A 19,138-nucleotide genomic window follows, 5' to 3' on the forward strand; every position below is an offset into this window, starting at 1 on the left:
GCCATAACGCTAACAAAAAACCTCAAACTTTTTTGTACAGGATACAGCCAGGCCCCTTTTTGTTAGGCCTTGCTATCAGAGTTTCTGTCCCTACGTAGCGCGCAGTGGGGGTACGGCTTGGCAGCCCGCCTGATCTAATAGTATGGGCGTCACCTAATAGGCTGCGGGTTTGTGACTGTGCGTCTGCTGGTGTGAACAGTGCTCTATGCAAGCCACCAGTGTGCAGTTTTACCATCCAGCCATCACCTCCTCCATATTTGGGAGTGCGTGTGAATGGCTCCACCTGCACCTGTGTTGCCTCCACCTAGTGGGGGTTTAGCTGTATCCTGCTGGAGTAGTAGTAGTCTTTTGGCCTGAGCAATATACAGCTGCAATTCCATCTTGCTGTAAGTAGCAGTATTATAGTAGTTATATTCTTGTACATAGGGGCAGTATTATAGTAGTTATATTCTTGTACATAGGGGCAGTTTTATAGTAGTTCTATTCTTGTACATAGGGGCAGTATTATAGTAGTTATATTCTTGTACATAGGGGCAGTATTATAGTAGTTATATTCTTGTATATAGGGAAAAAACAAAAAGCCAGCACCAAATGTGCACTACAGCACTAAACATTCCAAACTGTACTTATTATAAAAATTTTTTTGAGATTTTTGGCAAAAAATTGCAATTTCTTGAGCTGCTTCGCCACGTCACGGCAAATCTCATTTGAAGCAGTCCTACACTAAAATATTTTTATAAAATGTGCCATACGGCCTCACATATGAATAGTAGAACTGCTCTTAGCAGCACTCACCTGGTCTATTTCAATCCCGTACCCATGACTGAGTCATGGCTGTGGGCGGGACAGGTCCAGTTATAGTATATAGGGGGCAGTATTATAGTAGTTATATTCCTGCACATAGGGGCAGTATTATAGTAGTTATATTCTTGTACATAGGGGCAGTATTATAGTAGTTCTATTCTTGTACATAGGGGCAGTATTATAGTAGTTATATTCTTGTACATAGGGAGCAGTATTATAGTAGTTATATTCTTGTACATAGGGGCAGTATTATAGTAGATATATTCTTGTACATAGGGGGCAGTATTATAGTAGTTATATTCTTGTACATAGGGGGCAGTATTATAGTAATTATATTCTTGTACATAGGAGCAGTATTATAGTAGATATATTTTTGTACATAGGGGGCAGTATTATAGTAGTTATATTCTTGTGCATAGGAGCAGTATTATAGTAGATATATTCTTGTACATAGGGGGCAGTATTATAGTAGTTATATTCCTGTACATAGGGGGCAGTATTATAGTAGTTATATTCTTGTACATAGGGCAGTATTATAGTAGTTTTATTCTTGTACATAGGGGCAGTATTATAGTAGTTATATTCTTGTACATAGGGGCAGTATTATAGTAGTTATATTCTTGTACATAGGGGCAGTATTATAGTAGTTATATTCTTGTACATAGGGGCAGTATTATAGTAGTTATATTCTTGTACATAGGGGCAGTATTATAGTAGTTATATTCTTGTACATAGGAGCAGTATTATAGTAGTTATATTCTTGTACATAGGGGCAGTATTATAGTAGTTATATTCTTGTACATAGGGGCAGTTTTATAGTAGTTCTATTCTTGTACATAGGGGCAGTATTATAGTAGTTATATTCTTGTACATAGGGAGCAGTATTATAGTAGTTATATTCTTGTATATAGGGGCAGTATTATAGTAGTTATATTCTTGTACATAGGGACAGTATTATAGTAGTTATATTCTTGTACATAGGGGCCAGTATTATAGTAGTTATATTCTTGTATATAGGAGCAGTATTATAGTAGTTATATTCCTGTATATAGGGCAGTATTATAGTAGTTATATTCCTGTACATAGGAGCAGTATTATAGTAGTTGTATTCTTGTATATAGGGGCAGTATTATAGTAGTTATATTCTTGTACATAGGAGCAGTATTATAGTAGTTATATTCTTGTACATAGGGGCAGTATTATAGTAGTTATATTCTTGTACATAGGGGCAGTATTATAGTAGTTATATTCTTGTACATAGGGGCAGTATTATAGTAGTTATATTCTTGTACATAGGGGCAGTATTATAGTAGTTATATTCTTGTACATAGGAGCAGTATTATAGTAGTTATATTCTTGTACATAGGGGCAGTATTATAGTAGTTATATTCTTGTACATAGGGGACAGTATTATAGTAGTTATATTCTTGTACATAGGGGACAGTATTATAGTAGTTATATTCTTGTACATAGGGGCAGTATTATAGTAGTTATATTCTTGTACATAGGGGCAGTATTATAGTAGTTATATTCTTGTACATAGGGGCAGTATTATAGTAGTTATATTCTTGTACATAGGAGCAGTATTATAGTAGTTATATTCTTGTACATAGGGGCAGTATTATAGTAGATATATTCTTGTACATAGGGGCAGTATTATAGTAGTTATATTCTTGTACATAGGGGGCAGTATTATAGTAGTTATATTCTTGTACATAGGGCAGTATTATAGTAGTTATATTCTTGTACATAGGGCAGTATTATAGTAGTTATATTCTTGTACATAGGGCAGTATTATAGTAGTTATATTCTTGTACATAGGGCAGTATTATAGTAGTTATATTCTTGTACATAGGGCAGTATTATAGTAGTTATATTCTTGTACATAGGGCAGTATTATAGTAGTTATATTCTTGTATATAGGGGCAGTATTATAGCAGTTATATTCTTGTACATAGGGCAGTATTATAGTAGTTATATTCTTGTACATAGGGCAGTATTATAGTAGTTATATTCTTGTACATAGGGGCAGTATTATAGTAGTTATATTCTTGTACATAGGGGCAGTATTATAGTAGTTATATTCTTGTACATAGGGGGCAGTATTATATGAGTAGTATTCAATTACATAGGACAGTAGCATTGCGAGAATCATTTCTCCATGTTTGTTCCCCGTCCTCTCCATATCTCTCACTGTAGGGATTTCCCTATTTTATTTGTTTGTATAGAGCAGTTTTGTCGCAGTGACTCTGTGACGCCCTGGACTAGCCAGGTAGTCACAGACATAACAACACATACACCCCCTCCCCTGGATAGTCACACCAATCAAACAAAAACCCTTGTTGCCTCCCTCCAGGGCCTGTTGTCCACACCAGGTGGGGCGGAGCCAAGCGGTTGGCCCCACCCACCGAGGAGTTCACAGGCCTGGAGGAGGGAAAAGAGACTGTTTCAGTTTGGAGGTGAAAGTGAGAGGACAGAACCTGTTAGTGTCTGGGTAGGGGCCCAGGCACTGTCTGCAGGAGTTAGTGGATCTCTGTGGAACCGTAGGACCGGGGTCGGGCGGTGGCCCGCTGGTACCGAACTGGGGAGCGGAGTTAAGCTAAGCACAAAGGCAGGGCCATCGGATCCCGACTAGGCTTGGAGCCGCCGTCAACGGTCAAATCCGAAAGTGACCGGAACCCCAGGGATTTCCTAACAAGCAAGACCCGACAGAAGGCAACAGTCCACACCGTGAGGATACACAGCCACCGCCATAGGCTAGAGATCCAAGGGCCAGCACCTGCGGGCAAAACGGGCTCCTTCGGTACCTATACGCCGGGGAGCGGACTACTGGTGGGAAACCACAGGAGTCAGAACATTCTAACAGGTGCAGGGAAAGACATCCACCATCAGCCGTCCGGGGAGAGCACCAACACTGCAGCCGGCTGCGGGACCCGTCCATCCGGCCGTTTTGGTTTACCAGAGACTCTGTCGTTGATTATCTGAGTGAGTATCACAGTGCCATCCGGCACCGCGCCGCGCAGTCCCTGCAACCCTGCACCCCAGCCATCCAGCCTCCCCGTTACACCACCGGGCCCCGGGATCACCAACCCCTACCCACGGAGGGGACAACATCCTCGCTGCTCCCTGCCATCTCTCCCGGGGTCCCCGTCACCAGCAGCGGTGGTGCCCATCATCACCACGACCCGTGGGTGGCGTCACGAACTATCTCCCAAAAATGTACCACCCCCTTTTCACTCGAGCGCTGCTCGAGTCCCCGGGTCCGGCCCACCGCTCGAGCCACCGATCAGCAGCAGCAGCCGCGGACCCGAGTGTACCGAGCGCGGCCCCTCCGCCCGCGACAACTCCGCTCCGGTTGACCCAATACATCCATTTATTATATGGACAGACATTTCTTATTTGGTCAGTGTTTTTGCTTTATTAATCTTCATTTCTTTAGTTATGCCGATATCTTGTGAAGCCGGTGTTCCCTTTTCCTGACCGTCCCTGTGTGTTCTCAGGTCGGTGTCTCTCGTCGTGCTCAGTTGATATTTATGATGTAAATTTCAGATTTTTTCTTCTATATCATCTCACTTATTTATGTATGGAAAATATTTTTAAATTTAAATTTTTACCTTTTTGTATATACTTTCCATTTTGCACTTTGAGCTATTGTCTGACATGGGGGATGATTATGGGCTGCTGCTTGCCATTAATGAGTTGCATCATATCTTGCAGGGCCGGCTCCAGGTTTTTGTGGGTCCCGGGTGAAAAAGGCTCAATGACCCCCCATGCACATATTTGAAAGAAAATTCCCTAAAGTATATATAAACAAATATACACACAGTCATATACACTGACATACATAGATACACATCATACATGCACAGACATATTAGAGATATTATTAATATGGGGAAGCCGGCAGCAGCCTCCTCACCTCCGCGCTTGTCTCCCGTCCAGCTCCTCCTGGGCATGTGGCTGTGCCATGCTGCGTGATGGACATCACTTTAACAAACCTAGCCGGGGCTAGTGAGACTGCTGTATATACATCACTGGAGAGGCTGGGGACAACAGTATATACATCACAGAGGAGGCTGTGGGCTACAGTATATAAATCGAGAGGCTGGAGGCAACAGTATATACATCACAGGGGAGGCTGGGGACTACAATATATACATAACAGGGGAGGCTGGGGGCTACAATATATACATCACAGGGGAGGCTGGGGGCTACAATATATACATCACAGGGGAGACTGGGGGCTACAATATATACATCACAGGGGAGGCTGGGGGCTACAATATATAAATCACAGGGGAGGCTGGGGACTACAATATATACATCACAGGGGAGGCTGGGGGCTACAATATATACATCACAGGGGAGGCTGGGGGCTACAATATATACATCACAGGGGAGGCTGGGGGCAACAGTATATACATCTCAGGGGAGGCTGGGGGCTACAATATATGCATCACAGGGGAGGCTGGAGGCTACAATATATACATCACAGGGGAGGCTGGGGGCAACAGTATATACATCTCAGGGGAGGCTGGGGGCTACAATATATACATCTCAGGGGAGGCTGGGGACTACAGTATATACATCACAGGCTGGGGACTACAAAATATACATCACAGGGGAGGCTGGAGGCTCCAGTATATGCATCACAGGCTGGAGCTACAGTATATACATCACAAGGGAAGCTGGAGGCTCCAGTATATACATCACAGGCTGGAGCTACAGTATATACATCACAAGGGAGGCTGGGGGCAACATTATATAGATCCCAAGGGAAGCTGGGGCTACAGTATATACATCACAAGGGAGGCTGGGGGCAACATTATATACATCCCAAGGGAAGCTGGGGCTACAGTATATACATCACAAGGGAGGCTGCGGGCAACAGTATTTATATCACTGGAGGCTGGAGCTACAGTATATACATCACAGGAGGATCTGGGGGCTGCAGTATATACACTACAGGGGAGGCTGGAGCTACTATATATACATCACAGGAGGGGCTGGAGTTACAGTATATACATCACAGGGGAGGCGGGGCCAACAGTATATACATCACAGGAGGGGCTAGAGCTACAGCATATACACTACAGGGGAGGCTGGAGCTACAATTTATACATCACAGGGGAGGCTGGGACTACAGTATATACATCACAAGGGAGGTTGGGGCTACAGTATATACATCACAGGAGAGGCTTGGGGCATATACATTACTGGGGAGAGGTATACATGTTACCGAGAGGAATACACATTACTGTGGAGCATACACATTACAAGGGGGCATACATATTTCTGGAGAGCATACACATTACTGTTGGGCATAAAATTTACTGGGGTGGCATGCACATTACTAGGGATTGGGGCACATACAGCTCTGGTGGAAGGGCACATACAGCTCTGGTGAGGTGGTCCATACAGCTTGGGGGGGTGAGGCGAGAGGCCACATACAGTGCTGGCTCGAGTGACATCGCCTGGCGTTGCGGCTCCTTTCTCTCTAGTCTCTTCATCTGTTCAAAAGTAGTGCAGCATGTCGCGCAGTAGCTCCACCCACAGATGAACTTCTGTACACAAGCACCCCAGCGTTCAGCAGTGAGTGCTGGGCTGCAGGTGCCGGGTTTAAAAGGATCGGAGCCGCACTCTCCTGGCTGCCGTCCCTTTAAACCTGGCACCTGAAACCCAGCACTCACTGTCCTGAGAACTGATCACCATCCCTGACTATGGCGAGTGGGCCAACCCAATGGTCCAGGGCCCTGGCACTTGCTCGGGTGTTCTGTGTGCTGATGCCGGCCCTGATATCTTGGATGATCATAGATCATGATTCACTGACTTCCAGTAGCCGCTATATTGTGTCCAATGTTGGCCAACGATACGTAGGCCTATACTGCACCTATAAGGGCATGTACTAGTTCATTGTAAAAGCGAATGTTGGTGGTACTGTTGACCAGATCCTTGTCGGGGCTTGAACCTCGTTGACTTTGTGGTGTTGCTATTATGTGAGAACTTCGGTCTCCTGGATGGTTGAGACGACTAACTTGAATTTGGGGTAAATAAACCATGATTATTATGACCCCTACTAATTGGATAACCCTCAAACCATGAACCATATCATAGACCTTCATGACCTTCCACCCGAGAACCTCAATAAACTCCACACATACAATGTTGCTCATGAATCGCAAGAGTCAACACAGTGAGTTTAGATAAATTAGAAATTAGAGACAAATTGTAAAAAAAATGTGAAGTTCTTTATTAGTGTTGAGTGTTTAGTACCTTTTTAATGGAAATTTGAGGCATTGGTCAACCTTGGGTCCATCTCATTCTCTGATGATAACCATATCGGGCTCGGCAGATGATCTCAATCATTCATTATTTCTGAGCACTTCATTTGAGGCATTGGTCAACCTTGGGTCCATCTTATTATGTTAGATGCCAACCATATCATGCTCGGTAGATCACCTCAATCAGTCATAATTTCTGAGCACTCCACTTGAGGCATTGGTCAACCTTGCGTCCATCTCTTTCTTTGATGCCTACTGTATCTGGCTCAGTAGATTACCTCAATCCTTTCCGAGCACTCCTTACTTAATCCATAGAGTAGAAGTCCTCCTTAAGAATGTATGAAACATTAATGGCCGAGGTTCCATTGTGCTATCGGAAAGCCCTATGGTTCTGGAAATGCCCCCCTAAATTATCACCTTCTGGTTGAGTCCTTGGAGACTTCTCCTGGATGACCACTGATGGCTTCATCTTTCCCGAGATGATTCTCAATTAAGGATCCTACAATCTGGAGGTCTTTGAGGTCCATTCATTACATAAAAATATGAGGATGTATTTTGACTTTTCCGGGACACAACAGCTTCATGAAGGCTTTTCGGAAACTCATATGGCAAAGGGGGTAAAGGATGGGGTTGATGGCGGAGTTTAACCAGAGGAGCCAAAATGAGATCTCATAGAGGTAATGCTGAACGCAACGTCCATGGCAAGCCGCCCTGATGATCATGAGTAGTGTATACGGCGCCCAACAAAGTCCAAAGATGCACACAATAATGGCCAAAGACTTGGCCACTCTCTTGTCTCTCGAAAGCCTAAATCTGTTGGCGATGCTGCTAGCCATGTCCGTCCTGACGTTACTACAAGCGTTTTCCACAGTTTTGTAGAAACATTCTTGGTGATTCTTGGTCTGAACCTCGACTTGTAAAGGTGGAAGATCCTGGTTTATATTGAGGTCTAACGTGTGGCTCTTTAGTCTTTGGGATCTGCGACCTACAGGGTAAGTCTCGGAAGACGTCAAGCAGGTTGTCTGTTTCTTGACGTCAATGTGAGGCCGGTCGGCCGGTTTGACAAAAAAGATTAAATGTTCTTTCTTCTTCCTCTGGAAAGTCATCTCGCAGTGCTCATGGGCTTGGGCCAGTTCTTCGTTCCTCATCATGGTCCTCTTCTTGATGTTGATGTAGATGCTTAGGTTGAAATAGGTGACGCTGATGAACGGAGTGAAGAACTCCACGGTGGAGGCGATCATCAAGAAGTACCAGTTGTAGTAAAACTCCACGTAACATTCTCCGTCTGGGAGGATGGTGGCTCTGGCTATGTATTCCCAGCTGATAATGGCCGGACCGTAGAGGAGGAAGGCGGCCACCCAGACCACCAACATCTTCAACACGGCATTTCTAGTCATTCCTTTTTGGGCTCTGTAGGAAACCTAATGCAAGAAGGAAACAAGGGATTCAGTATGGAAAATGTCATAAAGTACAGTAACAAGTATAAGTGAAGAAATGTACATTCCTAATATTGTACATAGGAGCAGTATTATAGTAGTTATATTCTTGTACAGAGGGGGGCAGTATTATAGTAGTTATATTCTTGTACATAGGGGCAGTATTATAGTAGTTATATTCTTGTACATATGGGGCAGTATTACAGTAGTTATATTCTTGTACATAGGGGCAGTATTATAGTAGTTATATTCTTGTACATAGGGGGCAGTATTATAGTAGTTATATTCTTGTACATAGGGGCAGTATTATAGTAGTTATATTCTTGTACATAGGGGGCAGTATTATAGCAGTTATAGTCTTGTGCATAGGGGGCAGTATTACAGTAGTTATATTCTTGTACATAGGTGGCAGTATTATAGTAATTATATTCTTGTACATAGGAGCAGTATTATAGTAGTTATATCCTTGTACATAGGAGCAGTATTATAGTAGTTATATTCTTGTACATAGGGGCAGTATTATAGTAGTTATATTCTTGTACATAGGAGCAGTATTATAGTAGTTATATTCTTGTACATAGGGGCAGTATTATAGTAGTTATATTCTTGTACATAGGGGGCAGTATTATAGTAGTTATATTCCTGTACATAGGAGCAGTATTATAGTAGTTATTTCCTTGTACATAGGGGCAGTATTATAGTAGTTATATTCTTGTACATATGAGGCAGTGTTATAGTAGTTATATTCTTGTACATATGAGGCAGTGTTATAGTAGTTATATTCTTGTACATAGGGGCAGTATTTAGTTACTAAATAGTTTAATAGTTATTTGACCTTTTCTTTGGTTCTTTGTTTTATTCTTAGTGAATTCTCTAGAATCCTTATCTTTGTATTTTCTGGATTCGCACACAATACTCAGCGTCTTGTAGATTATAGCATGTAGCGGTTTTATACTCTTTATTTCCCGCTGCGTTCTCCTTATTAGTATGAATTCATGTTTTTCGCTGCCAGTTACTTTGTCGCATTCATCTGCGGCTGTAATTTCTTATAAATATAGCCCCTATAGATGCGGCTGCTGATGGTAAAACACTTTTAATTACTATGTTCCTTTCTGTAGAGCTATTTAGCACTTAATGTAAGCGCTGGCGCAGGCTGGTTTACATGTTCCTTGTGTTCAAAGAGCATGGATTGCTCACTGGCCGCGTGTGTGCGGAGTCGGTGCTGTAATTACAGGTTTGGATATATTGGTAAATGGAAGTGCAATAAGTATTCTTTCCATAAAAAGATTGAAAAAACGCACTAATTAGTCTTCAAGGACGAGATTGATTTGTGACCTCTGAGGACCACTCGACACGGGGGCTTAAAGGGCCGTGTGTAAATAGCCTGCTCAATGGATCCGTGTGCCGCCACATAATGGAATAAATAAACCCTAATAATAGACGGAGGAGTTGTCCCCCTATTGACCTCGAAAACGGGAATAATAATGAGGAATGTAGTGTATGGACAAAAAAATTGAGGGGCTGCAAAAAAGAGACTGGGGTGGCCCAAGCGGTGCAGTATGAGGGTATGGTCCCATCCCAAAAGTCATGCCCACCCGTGTGGGTGACGGAACGCATACATTTGCACTCATTACCATAGACTTTGCATAGAAAAGAAGTACTAAGACCCTTTTGTAATGATCAATGGGGGCCAAACTGCTTGGGGCCCCCCCAGTCCAACAGTCCCTTTTTGCAAGTTTTTTTTTTTCCATGAGACTATCACTTCTCCCAGACTCCACCATGCAGAACGTCTACCCGTTACGTCAATCTTTGCATCCAAGGATTTTCTAGGCTGACACCTGCGAGGACAAAGCATTCCGCCGACAATAGTAATTACATTTTATTTTAAGCTTTTGTCACCTTTTCAGGGAGCGAGATTGAAAACTATTGATGCGGTGAAATATCTATCACAAGTGATGAGGAATTCAGCTCTGGAGAATGTTAAAGGGGCGGCTCACTTTTTTTTATGAGCGAAATGCAGATATTTGGGGCTAAATATTATTTTTTTAATAAAAAATGTTGCACCGTTTGTCTCCTAAAGCCTCTGAGTCGCATTGTTTACTGATGGATGTAGAATGAGGTAACTGAGGATCCATCAGTGAGCTCATTTTCACTCTTATGGGAGTTTTGTTTTAGCTTTTTAACTCTTTCTGCCTCTTTAGCTGATTTTTTAACATAAACGTGCAGAGAAACAAAGAGCTGATTAAAGTCAAATGGTGAAAACTTTGTAGTGAAACCCAATTGCAAAAATGATTTGTAGCCACAAATACTTGCATTTAAGTTAAAAAGATAAATAACATGTGGAAGGTGGAAATCTGATGGGATGTTTACATGTTATCACCCTATATAATCTATTGCAATGTATGGGATTTTCATTCATATTGATGATCGGGGTGGACCGAGGGAACAGGGAATACGGCCATGATGGAGGATAAGGGGTCTACAGGGTCCACACTTTATTTCATACAGTGAAATGCTTTGATTGGCTGAACACGTGACGTGTGATGTCACCAACCAGGTGTGATGACATCATCAGGACATAAGACAATGTATACTTTTCTCCTATCCTTCAGATTTTGCAAATTCACAACCTCCTTTAACTGTAATTTATCTATCTAATCACTCCCCTCTATCTATCTATCTATCTATCTATCTATCTATCTATCTATCTATCTATCTATCTATCTATCTATTTATCTATCTATCTATCTATCTATCTATCTATCTATCCCTCTATCTATTTATCTATCTATCTATCTATCTATCCCTCTATCTATTTATCTATCTATCTATCTATCCCTCTATCTATCTATTTAGCTATCTATCTATCTATCTATCTATCTATCTATCCCTCTATCTATCTATCTATCTATCTATCTATCTATCTATCCCTCTATCTATCTATCTATCTATCTATCTATCTATCTATCTATCTATCTATCTATCTATCCCTCTATCTATTTATCTATCTATCCCTCTATCTATCTATCTATCTATCTATCCCTCTATCTATCTATCTATCCCTCTATCTATCTATCTATCTATCTATCTATCCCTCTATCTATCTATCTATCTATCTATCTATCTATCTATCCCTCTATCTATCTATCTATCCATCCCTCTATCTATCTATCTATCCCTCTATCTATCCCTCTATCTATCTCTATCTATCTATCTATCTATCCCTCTATCTATTTATCTATCTATCTATCTATCCCTCTATCTATCTATTTAGCTATCTATCTATCTATCTATCTATCCCTCTATCTATCTATCTATCTATCTATCTATTTATCTATCTATCCCTCTATCTATCTATCTATCTATCCCTCTATCTATCTATCTATCCCTCTATCTATCTATCTATCTATCTATCTATCTATCTATCTATCTATCTATCTATCTATCCCTCTATCTATCTATCTATCTATCTATCCCTCTATCTATCTATCTATCCATCCCTCTATCTATCTATCTATCCCTCTATCTATCCCTCTATCTATCTATCTATCTATCCCTCTATCTATCCCTCTATCTATCTCTATCTATCTATCTATCTATCTCTATCTATCTATCTATCTATCTATCTATCTATCTATCTATCTATCGTGCCTACAAGTAGTATTCAACCCCCTGCAGATTTAGCAGGTTTACACATTCGGAATAACTTGGCATTGTGACATTTGGACTGTAGATCAGCCTGGAAGTGTGAAATGCAGCAAAAAAGAATGTTATTTCTTTTTCTTTTTTTATTTTTTTTTTTAAATTGTGAAAAGTTTATTCAGAGGGTCATTTATTATTCAACCCCTCAATCCACCAGAATTCTGTTTGGTTCCCCTAAAGTATTAAGAAGTATTTCAGGCACAAAGAACAATGAGCTTCACATGTTTGGATTAATTATCTCTTTTTCCAGCCTTTTCTGACTAATTAAGACCCTCCCCAAACTTGTGAACAGCACTCATACTTGGTCAACATGGGAAAGACAAAGGAGCATTCCAAGGCCATCAGAGACAAGATCGTGGAGGGTCACAAGGCTGGCAAGGGGTACAAAACCCTTTCCAAGGAGTTGGGCCTACCTGTCTCCACTGTTGGGAGCATTATCCGGAAGTGGAAGGCTTATGGAACTACTGTTAGCCTTCCACGGCCTGGACAGCCTTTGAAAGTTTCCACCCGTGCCAAGGCCAGGCTTGTCCGAAGAGTCAAGGCTAACCCAAGGACAACAAGGAAGGAGCTCCGGGAAGATCTCATGGCAGTGGGGACATTGGTTTCAGTCAATACCATAAGTAACGTACTCCACCGCAATGGTCTCCGTTCCAGACGAGCCCATAAGGTACCTTTACTTTCAAAGCGTCATGTCAAGGCTCGTCTACAGATTGCTCATGATCACTTGGAGGACTCTGAGACAGACTGGTTCAAGGTTCTCTGGTCTGATGAGACCAAGATCGAGATCTTTGGTGCCAACCACACACGTGACGTTTGGAGACTGGATGGCACTGCATACGACCCAAGAATACCATCCCTACAGTCAAGCATGGTGGTGGCAGCATCATGCTGTGGGGCTGTTTCTCAGCCAAGGGGCCTGGCCATCTGGTCTGCATCCATGGGAAGATGGATAGCACGGCCTACCTGGAGATTTTGGCCAAGAACCTCCGCTCCTCCATCAAGGATCTTAAGATGGGTCGTCATTTCATCTTCCAACAAGACAACGACCCAAAGCACACAGCCAAGAAAACCAAGGCCTGGTTCAAGAGGGAAAAAATCAAGGTGTTGCAGTGGCCTAGTCAGTCTCCTGACCTTAACTCAATTGAAAACTTGTGGAAGGAGCTCAAGCTTAAAGTCCACATGAGACACCCAAAGAACCTAGATAACTTGGAGAAGATCTGCATGGAAGAGTGGGCCAAGATAACTCCAGAGACCTGTGCCGGCCTGATCAGGTCTTATAAAAGACGATTATTAGCTGTAATTGCAAACAAGGGTTATTCCACAAAATATTAAACCTAGGGGTTGAATAATAATTGACCCACACTTTTATGTTGAAAATTTATTAAAATTTAACTGAGCAACATAACTTGTTGGTTTGTAAGATTTCTGCATCTGTTAATAAATCATGCTCTTGTTTGAAGTTTGCAGGCTCCAACTTATTTGCATCTTATCAAACCTGCTAAATCTGCAGAGGGTTGAATACTACTTGTAGGCACTGTATATAATCTCCATCTATCTATCCCTCTATCTCTCCATCCATCCATCCATCCATCTCTCCATCCATCCATCCATCCATCTCTCCATCCATCCATCCATCCATCTCTCCATCCACCCATCCATCTCTCCATCCATCCATCTCTCCATCTCTCCATCCATCCATCCATCCATCCATCCATCCATCCATCTCTCCATCCATCCATCCATCTCTCCATCCATCCATCCATCTCTCCATCCATCCATCCATCTCTCCATCCATCCATCCATCTCTCCATCCATCCATCCATCTCTCCATCCATCCATCCATCTCTCCATCCATCCATCCATCCATCTCTCCATCCATCCATCCATCTCTCCATCCATCCATCCATCTCTCCATCCATCCATCCATCTCTCCATCCATCCATCCATCTCTCCATCCATCCATCCATCTCTCCATCCATCCATCCATCTCTCCATCCATCCATCCATCTCTCCATCCATCCATCCATCTCTCCATCCATCCATCCATCTCTCCATCCATCCATCCATCTCTCCATCCATCCATCCATCTCTCCATCCATCCATCCATCTCTCCATCCATCCATCCATCTCTCCATCCATCCATCCATCTCTCCATCCATCCATCCATCTCTCCATCCATCCATCCATCTCTCCATCCATCCATCCATCTCTCCATCCATCCATCCATCTCTCCATCCATCCATCCATCTCTCCATCCATCCATCTCTCCATCCATCCATCTCTCCATCCATCTCTCCATCTCTCCATCTCTCCATCCATCTCTCCATCTCTCCATCCATCCATCCATCTCTCCATCCATCCATCCATCTCTCCATCCATCCATCCATCCATCCATCTCTCCATTCCTCCATCCATCTCTCCATCCATCTCTCCATCCATCCATCCATCCATCTCTCCATCCATCCATCCATCCATCCATCTCTCCATTCCTCCATCCATCTCTCCATCCATCTCTCCATCCCTCCATCCATCCATCCCTCCATCCATCTCTCCATCCATCTCTCCATCCCTCCCTCCATCCATTCCTCCATCCATCTCTCCATCCATCTCTCCATCCCTCCATCCATCTCTCCATCCATCTCTCCATTCCTCCATCCATCTCTCCATTCCTCCATCCATCTCTCCATCCATCTCTCCATTCCTCCATCCATCTCTCCATCCCTCCATCCATCCATCCATCCATCCCTCCCTCCCTCCATCCCTCCATCCATCCATCTATGCTTCCATCCCTCTAATGACCTTCCCTCTTCTAATGTATCAAGTTTATAATAGAAAGTATCAATATTTAGCCAGAAGTTACCAATGTAATGTCTTTATAATAATGTGCTCCTCAGTGGAAGTGCGTGCTGATGAATAATAATATGACCCAGGACTAATACTTTTGATTCTTTGCTGCTCCCAGATCTGATCCTACCTTGATGAATGTGCGGGGATGTCAAATATTCTATTCCGTGAGTAAAACCGAGCTGCAATACCAGACCCCACCTGTGGACAAGGGTGGCGCTATTCTGAACAGCTCACAGGCTCCCTGAGCTTTATAGTAAGTCCCAGGTGGTTTGCTGGGACTTGTAGTGCTGAGCTGGGAATATCATGCAATGCAATAAAATCAGAAATCTCCATTACCGCCTTGGTGACTGAGATGAACCGGTCGTAGCTGATGAGGACGATGTTGAAGACGGAGGCGGTGCAGAGCAGGTAATCCATGACCAGCCACAACTTGCACAATCCCTTCCCGAACTTCCACTGTCCCGTCAGGACGTAGGGGATATAGAGCGGGATACAGAAGCCCCCTGCCGAGGAAGAACAGTCAGCAATGGAAACGTCAATCACAGTGTCGCGGTGTCAGTGCGCGGTCACCGGCCGGAGAAAGCCACCAAGGAATGGGCTTGGACCGGTGGCTCTCCAGCTGTTCCCAAACCACCACTCCCAGCATGGGTTTACTTCCCAGCGCTTGATGGGGGTTGTAGTTTTGAAGGTCACTTAAGTCAATGAATGAGTAGGATCCTAAGACTTGGACCTCAGCAACTACAACCCCCATCAAGCCCTAACCGCCATTAAAGGGCGCCCAATTCTACCTCTTGTTCCCATTCTTTCCAATTGAACTTTAAGACTACAACTCCCATCAAGCCCAACTGATCTTGGAGGACTAGAGGTCTACATGTCCCAGACCTGGTCACCAGGTTGCAAGCCACCGGTTGTGTACTGGGGGGGGGGTCGACGTCTCGCAGATTTGGTCACCAGGTTACAAGCCACCGGTTGTATACTGGGGGGGTCGACGTCTCCCAGAATTGGTCACCAGGTTGCAAGCCACCGGTTGGGGACTAAGGGGGGGTCGACGTCTCCCAGAATTGGTCACCAGGTTGCAAGCCACCGGTTGGGGACTAGGGGGGTCGACGTCTCCCAGAATTGGTCACCAGGTTGCAAGACACCGGTTGTGGACTATAGGGGGTCGACGTCTCCCAGACTTGGTCACCAGGTTGCAAGCCACCGGTTGTGGACTATAGGGGGTCGACGTCTCCCAGACTTGGTCACCAGGTTGCAAGCCACCGGTTGTGGACTATAGGGGGTCGACGTCTCCCAGACTTGGTCACCAGGTTGCAAGCAACCGGTTGTGGACTATAGGGGGTCGACGTCTCCCAGACTTGGTCACCAGGTTGCAAGCAACCGGTTGCGGACTATGGGGGTCGACGTCTCCTAGAATTGGTCACCAGGTTGCATGCCACCGGTTGCAGACTGGGGGGGTCGACGTCTCCCAGAATTGGTCACCAGGTTGCAAGCCACCGGTTACGGACTAGGGGGGGTCAACGTCTCCCAGAATTGGGCACCAAGTTGCATGCCACCGGTTGCAGACTGGGGGGGTCGACGTCTCCCAGAATTGGTCACCAGGTTGCAAGCCACCGGTTGTGGACTATAGGGGGTCGACGTCTCCCAGACTTGGTCACCAGGTTGCAAGCAACCGGTTGCGGACTATGGGGGTCGACGTCTCCCAGAAATGGTCACCAGGTTGCATGCCACCGGTTGCAGACTGGGGGGGTCGACGTCTCCCAGACTTGGTCACCAGGTTGCAAGCCACCGGTTGTGGACTAGGGGGGGTTAACGTCTTCCAGAATTGGTCACCATGGTGCACAAAATACTCACCCACTAAGAAATCCGCAATGGCCAGGTTGAGAAAGAAGAAATTTCCTTGCGTCCTTAACCCTTTATCAACCACAAAAGCCAAAATGACCAGAGCGTTGCCCAAGACGGTTGCCAGGACCATGAGGATCATAAGGACAGCGAGCAGGATGGAGACGCTGGGTGTGAACTGTCCATAGTGCTGGAATTGCTCCTCACCGTTGGCCAAGCATTTATTCCCAGGCTGGTTGTCTACAGTTGAGCTGTTCACTCCTGACATTGCTGCTGCTGCTGAGAATCAGGGAAGGGGGGGGGGGTCCAAATAAAAAAAATCACAAACCAAAGGGTCCCATCATTAGAGAGCTGAGTCCGCTGTCCAGACCGGTGGGATACAGCGGAGAGGAGTTTGCTTCATCTGTGCACTGAAAATCCCAAACTCCGAGCCTTCTGCTTCCTGCAAATGTAATGCCCAGAATCATTGCTCAGCAGCAGATACATAGCAGGCAAAGCGAGGATTGTGCAGTGATGGACAGCCCTATAGCGCCACCTCTAGGGAGGAAGACGTATAACAAGCAAGAGAAAATGTAGATCGGGCATATAAACCATTAATAAGGGCCCCTGAGAAGGATATAGCCCGTAGCACCATGGAACGAGTATACAAAATGAGCTTTAGCTTTCTTAGTATTAGTATCAGTAGCTGGAATATTTTTTTTCATTAGATTTGCAATGGTCATTTCTGAAAAAAAAAACACCCACTATACTAAGCCTACCCTTATTAAGTAATACGCGCCCCAGAGAAGGATATAGCGCAGCGCACCGGTCAACAGGTCTTTTTAGTAGTCGTATTTTCACGTCAGAAGATGGAGTATATTTTTTTCCAGATGCTATTTAAGCAGAGTTGCGATGGTCGTTTCTGAAAAAAAACACTATACTAAGCCTGCCTTTATTAAGTAACTAGCTGTACTACCCGACTTCACCCGGGTTAATAACTGCTGTTAACAAAATAGAATGTATTAACAAAAATGTATTCTGCACACAAAAACCACAAAACAAATAGATAAAAATGTAATTATAATGTCTGTCTCCCCCTCTGTATATATCTCTCTGTCTCTCTCTCTCTTTCTCTATCTCTTTCCCTGTCTGTCTCTTTCCCTGTCTGTCTCTTTCCCTGTCTCTCTTTCCCTGTCTGTCTCATTCCCTGTCTGTCTCTTTCCCTCTCTTTCCCTGTCTGTCTCTTTCCCTCTTTCCCTCTGTCTCTTTCCCTGTGTCTGTTTCTTTACCTGTCTTTGTCTGTCTCTTACCCTATCTGTCTCTTTCCCTGTCCGTCTCTCTTTCCCTGTCTGTCTCTGACTGTGTCTCTGTCTCTTTCTCCATCTGTCTCAATCTCTTTCCCTGTCTGTCTATCTATCTATCTCTTTCCCTGTCTGTCTATCTATCTCTGTCACTTTCCCTGTGTCTCTTTCCCTGTCTGTCTCTTTCCCTCTCTGTCTCTTTTCCTCTTTCCCTCTGTCTCTTTCCCTGTGTCTCTCTTTGTCTCTTTACCTGTCTTTGTCTGTCTCTTACCCTGTCTGTCTCTTTCCATCTCTTTCTCTGTCTGTCTCTTTCCCTGTCAGTCTGTCTCTTTGTCTGTCTCTTACCCTGTCTATGCCTGTTTCTTATCCTGTCTTTGTCTGCCTCTTTCCCTGTCTGTGTCTGTCTCTTTCCCTGGCTGCATTGTGACACGGCAACATTCCATATAAGGGCGTGGCTGCGCATTCTTCTGAAGTTCTGGCTGCACAGTGGCTCCCAGCTCCATTCGCATTAATGGAGGCAGGTTTTTTGGTGATTAACTGTAAAGCGTGGGGTTAAAATTTCCCCTCAAAACATAGCCTATGACGCTCTTGGGGTCCAGAAGTGTGAGTGTGCAAAATTTTGTGGATGTAGCTGCGATGGTGCAGATGCCAATCCCGGACATTCTCACACACACACACACACACACACACACACACAGCTTTATATATTAGATAGGGGGTTCAGAGCACCAGTCAACGAGTCTACAAAATGAAATCTAACTTTCTTACTAGTAATATTTTTCGCGTCAGTAGCTGAAGTATTTTTTTTTCCAGATTCTGTTTCATCAGATTTGCAATGGTCATTCCTGAAAAATGCTGTACTAAGCCTACCCTTATTAAGTAATAGGGGGTTCAGAGCACCAGGCAACGGGTCTACAAAATGAGCTCTAAATTTATTACTAGTAATATT

At 44.0% G+C, this 19,138-nt stretch overlaps 1 protein-coding gene across 1 annotated transcript; it reads right to left on the reverse strand.

Moving 5' to 3' along the window:
- Positions 1–7,030: 7,030 nt before the first annotated feature.
- LOC142254231 (histamine H3 receptor-like) lies at positions 7,031–17,354 on the reverse strand. Its single transcript, XM_075325232.1, has 3 exons — positions 16,922–17,354; positions 15,407–15,573; positions 7,031–8,506 (listed from the first exon to the last, which is right to left on the reverse strand). The coding sequence occupies exons 1-3, from the start codon at positions 17,175–17,177 to the stop codon at positions 7,616–7,618; spliced, it is 1,314 nt and encodes a 437-aa protein (XP_075181347.1). The 5' UTR covers positions 17,178–17,354; the 3' UTR covers positions 7,031–7,615.
- Between the last annotated feature and the right edge of the window lie 1,784 nt (positions 17,355–19,138).

Source organism: Anomaloglossus baeobatrachus, chromosome 10 (genome assembly GCF_048569485.1).
Source record: "Anomaloglossus baeobatrachus isolate aAnoBae1 chromosome 10, aAnoBae1.hap1, whole genome shotgun sequence".
Taxonomy (NCBI): domain Eukaryota; kingdom Metazoa; phylum Chordata; class Amphibia; order Anura; family Aromobatidae; genus Anomaloglossus; species Anomaloglossus baeobatrachus.